The 10,083-nt window shown below is 63.2% G+C and overlaps 3 protein-coding genes across 3 annotated transcripts; 2 read left to right on the top strand and 1 right to left on the bottom strand.

Moving 5' to 3' along the window:
* Positions 1-1,777: 1,777 nt before the first annotated feature.
* Positions 1,778-3,886, top strand: MNEG_4340 (hypothetical protein; the record flags this gene model as incomplete). Its single annotated transcript, XM_014047184.1, has 6 exons — positions 1,778-2,170; positions 2,425-2,546; positions 2,697-2,766; positions 3,000-3,057; positions 3,302-3,524; positions 3,772-3,886. 6 exons carry the CDS (start codon positions 1,778-1,780, stop codon positions 3,884-3,886), a joined length of 981 nt encoding a protein of 326 aa, XP_013902638.1.
* A 1,205-nt stretch (positions 3,887-5,091) lies between these two features.
* MNEG_4339 (Thioredoxin H-type) lies at positions 5,092-6,123 on the top strand (the record flags this gene model as incomplete). The annotated part of the gene is made up of 4 exons (XM_014047183.1): positions 5,092-5,169; positions 5,381-5,503; positions 5,725-5,769; positions 6,031-6,123. 4 exons carry the CDS (start codon positions 5,092-5,094, stop codon positions 6,121-6,123), a joined length of 339 nt encoding a protein of 112 aa, XP_013902637.1.
* Positions 6,124-6,686: 563 nt separating this feature from the next.
* On the bottom strand, positions 6,687-9,061 carry MNEG_4338 (uracil phosphoribosyltransferase; the record flags this gene model as incomplete). Its single annotated transcript, XM_014047182.1, has 6 exons — positions 6,687-6,793; positions 7,172-7,277; positions 7,680-7,778; positions 8,048-8,158; positions 8,696-8,911; positions 9,056-9,061. 6 exons carry the CDS (start codon positions 9,059-9,061, stop codon positions 6,687-6,689), a joined length of 645 nt encoding a protein of 214 aa, XP_013902636.1.
* Positions 9,062-10,083: the final 1,022 nt, after the last annotated feature.

Genomic DNA, 10,083 nt, shown 5'->3' with positions numbered 1-10,083 from the left:
CCCCGCCGAACTCGGCGGGCGGGCGCGGCTCTGTGCCGGCGGCGTGGGGTTGGGTATTGAGCGTGGCGCGCGGCTGCGGGGCCGCCCAGCTTCTCAGGGCGGCACCGGCCGCCCGCAGTTCCTGTCCGCATTGCGATGCTCATATTAGCTGATACGGCCTGCGGACGGACTCCTAGCATCTGCATTACAATGACCCAGGCCGGGAATTTGGGGAGGCAGGAATGCATTGGCGCGCAACCCGCCGGGGGGCGCGGCTTGCTGAGACGCACGCGAATAAGGGAGTGCCTGCAGCGGCCGTCCGCGCATGCGCTCGCATCATCGGCTTGCTGCTATGGCTATATGTGAGCTGCGTCGTTGACGGGCCGCCCTCTGCCGACTGGCAGGGATGCAGCCCGACGTTTGGAGGGGTCTAGCCCATTGTCGCGCCTGGGGAAGGCGCCGACCCCTGGCTTTGACCCTTCATGACTCTCGGCCGATGCACTACCATCCGCTTTCCCTCCTCTCCTCTGGAACGGCCGGCGGGGCCGCCGCCCCGTAAAGCGCGCGCAGCCGCGCGCCTGCCGGCCCGGTCGGGGCTGCGGCGGCCTTGTGCCGTTTGGCCCGGGTCGACTAGGCACGTGCGCCTGCGCCACGCAGGGGCCCACCAGCTTGGCCCTCATTGTTGACCGCCATTTCCAAACCCAACATATACAGCGTGTGCGGCCTGTTTCAGCCCATGCAGGGCTGTCGTACAAATTCAACGCATGCAATCATCCCGTCTTTCCATCCCCCTCGGCCGCGCTGCTTGAGCAAGGGTGAGCGCTGGGGTGCAATCAAGGGGATCCTGGTCACCCGACAGCAGCAGCGATTGAAGCAGGCCAGGTTCTCAACCGCACCAGGTCGGTCAGGCGAGTGCGCGGACCTGCCACAGCCTGACCACCTGCGAGGAGGCGGGGTCTCGGGTTGATCACCCATCCCTGCAGGCAGCTGTGTGAGTCGCGGCGGCGGCGGCAGGTCTGGAGCTCACGGAGAACATGGTTTGGGGTTGCCCCGGGCGCAGCAGCCGTTCTTTTGGCCGGCGGGCGGAGGCCAGCGTGGTGGCAATGGCAGGGTTGCGGGGGCCGCCCGGCTAGGGCTGCGGCTGCAGCGTCCTGTCCCAAGAGACCTGACGGCCAAAAACCAGGAGGCACCTCGCAATCCAGGGCCATCTGCCACAGGGTCCAGGTTGCGAAGCAACCATATGCATGTTGGAAGCAAAACTGGCGTATGGGCTAGTGCGTGCAGTGCCTTTCCGGGGATGAAACGTGCGGAGCTGGAACGTCTTGCTCGCGGTATGGAGATGCAAGCAAGAATGAGGGGGCTTCAGCGCAGCTACCTGCTGTCGGTTGAGGTCAGCGTGTTGTCGCAATTGAAGTTCAGTGGTTCATAGGCCTGTTGCTTGGCAGCGCTTACTACACTGGGGGTGCGAACGTCTTGCTCTTGCGATGGCGGGCAGCAGCACGCAACGTTTAAAGTGCGCTGGTGTGTCAGCGAGCGCAGTGCGGTACCAGCATCACATTACAGCGCGATGGCGTCCTTGAAACTGACGTATGTAACCTCAGTCATATCTTTTAGTACGCTGTAACCAACGCCACAACTCTTGATTGGACAGAGCACGCACTTCCAGATCTGGTGTCGAGTTGGCCGCCAGTCAGTGCCGCGTCGATATAAACTCGTATTTTGGTAATCGTACAGTGTTGATCAGCTCGCGTAGTGGCACACGGGGTCTTTGTGCCCGCTAGCCGCGCAGCCAAGCGCAATGGCCGCGGCTTCAATACACATGGGCACTAGGGTACTAAGTCTACCTTCCACCAGTGCCAGCGGCCCAGCGACGCCCTGGCAGGCGTGCGGCCATGTGCGCGGCGCGCCGCTGCTGCTCGCGCGCCGCCGCCCAGCCCACCGCGCCGCGGCCGGCGCCGACGCGGGCGGCCAGGCGTTCAGGTTCAAGTACGTCTACCAGCCCGGCGGCAGCGGCCTCCGCGGTGAGGACGTGGTGGGGCTGCCGCTGTCCGAGCGGGACCAGGAGTCGCGGACCGTTTGGGAGCTCACCGATGACGAGCCCGCCGCCCCTGGGGAGTTTTGGAGTCAACAGGGGGCGGACGGCAGCGTGGCGCTGCGCAACCCGGCGGCGCAGCGGTTTCGCATCAAGCAGGTGCGGCGCCGAGGCTGCGTGCCGATCGCGGGGACCCATGAGGCCTGCTGGTTGGGGTGAATCTTGCATTTTTGGCACTGGGGATCACCCCGGCCGCAGCGGTCCGCAGCGCAGGTTGAGTTGGTGTCGCGAGGCCGCAGAGGGCTACCAACCCTTGTACCCCGCCCGCCGCTGCGGCACTGCCCCGGCCCCTGACGCGCCGACCCTCATGTCCTCCGCTGCGCGGTCGCGCACCGCTGCGCCGCGCTGACTAGGCGCCCCTCCCTGTGCCCGTGAGCTTCCCTGGCTCTGACTTTTGGGAGGTTGAGATCCTGAAAGACTATTCGAAAGATTGGCCAGCGCTCGTCAGGGTGGACGACGGCACGTGGCACTTCAAGTGAGTGCAGCCGCGTATTGCGTGCACCTTTGATCGCCTGAGCTGGCTGACTGCAGCGCCGAGACCTGTGCGCCCGCCTCGCACATTAGGGCAGCGCCTGAGCCTCACACCTGTCACCTCAACCCCAACCTCATCTTGTTTTAATGACAGGCGCGGCTTCTTGGCGCCGCTGGCGGACCCTAAGCTAGTTCCCTTCATGTTTTATCGCGGGCTGGAGCAGGTGCGGGGCAGCTGCCGCCCCGCCCCTTTGCGCCGGGCGCCGGGCCGCCGCGTCCGCCGTAAGCGGCGGTCGGCGGCGGCAGATGCCGGGCGACCTTCTTAGCGGCGGGTGTTTGCGGTTCTGATAGGCGCGGGCTCGCCGCCTGACGCTGAATTTCGCGCTCAGTGGGATTATTGAAGGGTCGCTTAGTGAACGAAGTCGGTCCTGGCCCAACTCCCCAATCAACACGGCAGGTCCGGTACTCTGTGGGTGACCGCGCCTTCCAGGTGTTGTTTGCTACCGTGTACACAGGTGCGCTACGCGCCGCGCGCTCTCGCAGCGCTTGCCATGTGCCGCACGCCCGCTGCTGTGCCGCGCTGCCCAATCACGCACCCGCCCGGGCGCTGCAGCCGCCGCCGTGCCCGCGCCACCCCTGCTTGCGTTCCTGCCCGCATTGCTGCCCCACAATCCTCAACTGTACATGCTTTGCTTAACATCCACATTCGCATCGGCCGCGCCCCCTCCCCGCCCTGCACCGCCCCGGCCGCCCCCGCAGCCGCTCATGCAGCAGCGTTCTGCGCCCTCTGGGCCTCAGAGCCCGGCCTGTCGGCGGCGATCGCGCTCAATTGGGCGCTGGGGCGCCTCAGCCTCGGGAAGTGGGGCCTGCTGCTGGCGCTGGCCATCACCGGCCGCATGTGGATGTACTGGACTTTCCAGGCCTGCAAGCTGGTGGACCGAGGGCTGGCCAAGATCGCACCCCCGATCCGCCGCTTCTTCTGGTGGGCTTCGCGTCGCCCGGGATCGGGGCCTCGCGCGCCGAGGGGTCGGCGGCGCTCAGGGTTGAAGGCTTGGGTCGCGGGCGCGCTCTCGCGAGCAGCGCCCAGGCCGCGAGCCGGCCTTGTGGTCGGCTGCTCATGGGGCGGCGTGCGTTTGGAGGGCACGGTTTGGTTTGACACTCCCCCCTGAAACCCTAAACCCTGACACTAACCCTTTCATTTCTTCCTGCCGCGCGGCACCTTGTCGCAGGGCCAACTTCCTTCTTTGGATGATCTACCTGGTGCTCTCCCCCTCCCACCTCTACCCCATCCCCATCTGGCCCTTCACACCCGGCGCCTTTGGGCCCCAAGAGGCATTCCAGTAGAGGAGGGGCCAGCGGTTTCCCGCGGACGAAGGCGGCGCACGCCGCCAGCGCGGCGTGCCTGCGGCGCCGAACGCGGCCACGGGGATGGTTGGGTGGCGCATGTTGTGGGCCGGGCGGGCCCGGCGGGTCCCGCAGATGTTGTAATGTTCCTGCAGTGCCCTGTGCCGTGGGTCCGACGGGGTGGAGGGCGCGAGCCCTGCTCGAATGGCCGGCTTGGTTGAGGTTGCCGCCAAATCAGGGGTACCCAGCGCCATGGGCAACCGCCGATCCTTCTCACAATCGGCGGGAACCAGCCTTGCTTGTGAGGGTTGAGCCTGATGCACCCGCGCGCGTCAGAAACAAACGAATTTGGTGCTTTCGGAAACTGGCATGGTTTGGCTTTGCAGGTTGATCAAGACACATCCCCTTCCGTTTGCGTTGAGCCCTTTGTGAAGCCCATTTGCAAATAGTAACGCAAGAAATTGTGGCGGGTGCGCACACCAGGGACCCCTGGATAGCCAACGCCAGTGTCATTCGCAGTACATCGTGCATGCTGCAGCCTGTTGCGCCGCCATCGCAGGTGCGCAAGTAGTACATCATCTGGTGTGGTGGGGGGTCATGGTGATCTGTTGATTATGCGCAGACGTGGTGTTGATGACGGGCTTGTGTGCTGACAGGCGATCGCTGCTGTGCAGCGCGCATGCATGACAGCCCTTGGGCCATACAGCAGTTTTGCTACTATGCAGGATGGTTTGGAATATAGCAGTACCTTAGGCAAAACCAGCAGCTTCTGTTGAATAGGCGCACCCCGCAAGCTTGGTGTTGGGCACCTTCTCTTGGCAAGGACCAGGTCGCCTTTGCCGACATGCATGGGGCTTCCTGTCCTGGCGTGAAAGGCGCCGTGGCCAGCTCCCTGGTGGGCTTTCTGGTTTGTGTCATAGTTACAAAACGGGGGCCAATAGAAAGGGGTAGCAGCAGGTGGGCGCCTCGTCTCGCGGCACGTCATGTCGAAAGGGTCTCAGCAGCGTGCGGGCATGTTGACTCAGCGCCTGGGTTGACTGAAGCCAGTTTGAAGCCAACAAAGGGGCAGCGCCCTGGCATGGTATCAGCATCCTCAGTCTTGTGATCTACCACTCTTTCCGTTTGCAGAGGTCGCTTTCGCAGGGTCCGCCACTCCAGATCACGTAGCAGGTACACGCTCTGCGCCGGAGGTCTTGGCTCAAAGAATGGGTGGAGGAAACGTGATCGAGGTCGGATCCAAGGCGGAGTGGGACAAGCAGCTCGCGGATGCCGGGGACAAAGCGGTGAGAGCTCTTCAGCAGGGCGCGGTGCGCGCCACGACTTATGGGATCATGCATCAGCATTGTTGTCCTGGTCGCGAACGCATACCCCTGCAGCACTTGCCTGCGACGCCGGCACAAGGCTGTGACACCGGCGCGTGCCGCACAGCACACCTGCACAAGCGACACAGCCGCTGTCCCTTCCACCCTCTGGCACTGTTTGTTTGTCGTCCAGATTATTGTCGACTTCACCGCGGTCTGGTGCGGGCCCTGCCAGGCGATCGGGCCCTACTTTGTGCAGCTCAGCACCCAGTTTGAAGACCTGGTGTTTTTGAAGGTGGACGTCGATGCCAACTCGGTGCGCACACATCAACCTCCCGCCTGCCCGGCGTCAAACCGTGCGACGCGGAGTTGTGAATGTGGCATCCTTGTGCGCAGTCGCGTGCGCCCGGGAAGGACCCGACCGCACTGCCGTTACTTGCATCACCCTGTTCGCCGCGCCAAAACGACGCGTGCCTAGAGCAGGCCCCACCCCAAACCCCCTGTCTGTGCTCTTGCTCCCCCCTCATAACAACACAGGAGGTGGCTGGCGCCTGTGGGATCTCGGCCATGCCCACTTTCCAGGTGGGGGGCGCACAAGATGTGCGGGGGCAGAGGCGGCATGCATTCACCCCATCTCCCTCAAAAAGATGCGCGCGCACACACGTACGCGCATGCATGCATACACACGCACGCTTACACAGACACACACACACACACACACACACACACACCCCACTCACACGCACACGGTCGTGCACTCACGCACGCCGCGCTTGCATGCACACGGCACGTTTGCACCCTCAAGGCACACAAAACCCAACTCGTCTTCACAATTCCTGACAGGTGTTCAAGCACCGCGCCAAGGTGGACGAGTTCATCGGCGCCTCAAAAGACAAGCTCCTCGCACTCTGCACCAAGCACTCCGCCAAGGCATGATCTAGCATCACTTGGTACCTGTCCCGTGTGCTGCGTCATCTGATCTGATTGTGCACGATCTGACAGGGCTGGCGCTGTGCCTTGAGGCCTGGCTGGCTGGCGATTCGGGCAGCCAACGGCACGGGCACGAGCTGCAATATTCAGTCTGGCGCCGCTGCGTGTCTGCGACTGCACCCCCGGCTTCTGCGTGGCAGCAGTGCACGTGTGCATTCTGCACACGTGCCTATGCAATCCTCACGTCGGTTGTAACACAATGCTTGGCGGTTTGGGACCAAATGCGAGGTCGCGGCGTTGCAATCTAGACAGCGCCGGCCCAGTATTGGGCAGACGCAGCGCGGGCGCCTCCAGGCCAGCTTCACTGCAAAAGACCTCCCATGAATGCTGATTGCCGCAGCAGGGCGAGAACGGCGGTGCGGCGGGCCCCAGCACTGGCCGCCTTCAAGTGCAACAAGCGCGCTACGCAGCGCCGGCCCCGCCCCGCCGCGCCGCGTCGGGACCACGCATGGGTCGGGGACGGGATGCACGACGTCATTACCGTGCCGCCGCGAGGGGGTTGATTCGGTTCAGTTCTGATTGCCGTAGGCGCGGTCACCGGCGTCACCCAGCCCGGGGATGATGTAACCCTTCTCGTTGAGCTCGGCGTCGATTATGGCGCTGTACACCCGCAGGCCTGATGGGTTGTGCGTGATGGCGGGGCGTGACGTAATGGATGTGATGGTGGGGGTTGACGATGTGCGAGAGGGTGACTGTGCAGCATGGCGTGGTGAACTCCAGGCGAGTACGGGAGTGCGGGAGAGGGGGCAGAGTGGGGATGGGTCGACTGCGCCTAGCACGGGCGCAAGATTTAGGGTGGGCACACCGCTGGAGGCGGCGTCGGCTGTGTTCACAGGCATCGTTGGGAGGGGAAGGGCATTGCAAAGCGGACGTCCGCAGATGCGGACAGCGGCGTATAGCCAGCAGCCCTGCAATACAGGTGTTCAGGGCGCCCCCGGTGCTGCCCGCAATCCTGTGGGCACGGTTTGAGCATAGCTAAGATCGAGGCGCACACCTGTGTAGAGGTCCGCCATGGCCTTGAGCGCGGGGGGTGCCGCGACGATGCACACGACACGGATGTTTGAAGGGTCGGCGCCGCGCGCAACAAGGTCCGCAAGGACCTAAGAAATAAAAGAGAGTGTATGTGTGTTATTGTGTGTGTGAGATACAAAGCGGCGGATGAAGGCAGAGTCACCAAAGTACGTGTATGGTGTGCGATTATGTGCGTAAGACACCAAGAAGGAGAGCGAGAGAGAGAGGGAAGGGGGAGAGGAGTTCGCGTGATCATGTGTGCGCAACACAGCGAGCGAGATTGAGAGGGCGTACACACACGCATGCACGCATGTGCACGTATAACTGTGTGCAGTGCCAATGTGCTCCCAACGCTCTGCCCACACGGCTGCAGGTCTCCCCGTCCGCAGCCCGCCTGCCTGCCCTAATCATGCCAGGCGCCTGCAACAAGCTAGCCCCTTCCATAATCAGTCACTAATCGGTCACCCCCGGCCGGCCCATCAGGCGCCCACCTTGAGCATGGTGCCGCCCGTGGCCAGCATCGGGTCGGTCACCAGGATGCGGTCTTCCGGTGACAGCCGCTGCGGGAGCTTGTTCAGGTATGCCGTCGCCTGCTCAGGCGACGCAGGTGATGCCGGGTGACGGTCGGGTGACGGGGCGCAGCCTGGGGCGAAAAGCAGCGCGGTGACTCGGCACAATACAGGCAAAACTCTACCCTGTCCCGCAAAACCTGAGGAGGGCGCTTCACATCCCTGTACCCATGCTCTCCTGCACGTTTCAGAGGCACTGCGCAAACACACCCAACACACGACAACTAACAGCAGCAGCCGCAGCTGCTGTTTGCCTTATATTTGACCTAGTCAACTTGATTGTCACCGACCTGCAGGGTCTCCTCGTCCCGGACGTATCCGACGTGGTACGTTTCGCTGATGGGCAGGACAGTTCCCGCCTGCTCCAGCAGGATGAGGCCCGCCCGAAGGATGGGCACCACCTGCAGTCAGGGGCGGTGCAGCCGATCGCGCGTGTTTGGGATTGCGTGTGTGTGTGTGTGCGTGTGCGTGTGCGTGTGTGTGTGTGTGTGTGTGTGTGTGCGTGTGTGTGGGCAAGTTCTGTGTGTCACAGGGTGAGCCAGGGCTCCTGCGAAATGGCAACGAACAGCAGCGGCCATTCAACGTCCTCTGCAGATTGCCGCTGCTGCAGCAAACCCCAAATAAAGATCTGAAAGACTGCCGCACGCCCGCTGCTTGTGCGCACTTGGTGTGGCAAATGCGCACGAGGAACCCCTGCTGAGCCGCCCCTGAGCCAGCCGCGAACAGCCGAAGCTGCGCTGCGCAACGCAGGGGTTACCGCAGCCGCCGGCCTTCCAAGCGCTGGCCGCGACCGCCGTCAGCTGGCCCCAGTCAGCATTCGCGGCTGCAAAGCTGCGGCACTCCATGCTGCCACCGTACTGCGGCGTTTCCCATCGAGGAAGTGCATGGGCCGCCCGCGAGCGGCGCGGCGCCAGCCTGTGCGCACCCCGGCGCCGCACCTTGATTGGCTTTGTGGGGTCGCAAAACTCGACGTCGGCTGTGCCCACAGGCGTGTCCACGGTCGCCTCCACTGTCGGCAGGAACTCGCGAACCGCCTCGTATATGAGCACACGCCCCAGCTCGGCGCACGCGCTGCGGAACAGCGCTGAGGGCGTCGCGGCGTTGCGCGCGATCGCGAGCCAGTGCTTCACAAGAGGGTGCGGCGGCACGTACACCTGCGGTCGCGCGAAGCGGTGCGAAGTGCCGCATGCTGGTTGCACACGCCCTGGCCGGGGGCATCACTGCTGCCATACGCAGCATGCGCGTGCGCTGCAAGCGCGCCAGTCCCTGAGGCGGCCGGTCTCAATTGCAGCACGCACCAGCATCTGCTGCTTAGGTGGCTTGGGTTCTGCTGCCCTTACAACCACGGATGTCCGTCGCTGAAAGCTGCCGCATGCCTGAGATCTGCGGGTAGGAGCTTGCCCACCGGCCCGCGCCGCGTGCATCCTCAGCGAGTGCATCGCAACTATGATATATGAGCCGTATAGTTAGACTGACCGGGCAATGGTTGCGGTATTGATCTGATGATGTCTCCAACGTGCGTACGCGCCCTAGTTCGCAAGGCATACAACAATCAAGTGCTCACACCAATGCTGGAAAGTGATGGCACGTCAGGCAATGCACAATTGCCGCTGCACAACTGCGGTAGCGGGTGGTCAAATGCATTGACAGTCAACAAGCTTTGCACCGCTGCACTTGCGCTCACGCGCACAATCACTGCTAGGCGTAGGCTTGTCCTTGAGTGTTGCTTGTATAAGGGCTGCTAGTACGCGGCTGCTCTGCACCAACTTCGCACTTTACTTCTCGCAATGTCCAACTTGCAGCCGCATTGGGTGAGCAACATCTGGCTGTGCCAGCTCAGCAGGGCACTCTTCCGGCCGGGATCTTCGTGACACATTGCCCCAGCCCTTGAAAGCTCTGCAGGCCAAGAGCCAGCAAGCTTTTGCCATCACCATGGCCTGAGAAGCGCCTTCCTGAGTCTTCAAAGTGTTACCCAGAGAAAAAGAGTATTTCTTTGAGCAATGAATACAAAGTTTCTAAGGGCTGCCCCAAGTCGTCATTTGTGAGATGGATCATTCGCGCGCTCGTGCAGTCAACGGGATCGCGCGTGGCGCGGCACCCCAAGTCAGGCCTGCCGCGCCGCGTCCCGCAGCGCGCGGCTGCTTGCCGCGCCTGGCTCAAGGCCGCATGTGCCGCAAAGAATTGCGTAATGCGGGTGAAAATTTGCATCAATGCGAGGAGGGGAGCGGGCAATTGGTGGTGCACAAAGTCCTACAGTCAGTTGACGTGACTGATGTATACGGAGGCAGCACAGGCACAGCGCGACCTCGCAGCCCCGCGGAGGGCC

This window comes from Monoraphidium neglectum, assembly GCF_000611645.1.
Source record: "Monoraphidium neglectum strain SAG 48.87 unplaced genomic scaffold scaffold00598, whole genome shotgun sequence".
NCBI lineage: Eukaryota > Viridiplantae > Chlorophyta > Chlorophyceae > Sphaeropleales > Selenastraceae > Monoraphidium > Monoraphidium neglectum.
The sequence above is the reverse complement of the archived record's forward strand: the minus strand, read 5'-3'. Positions and strand labels throughout refer to the sequence as shown.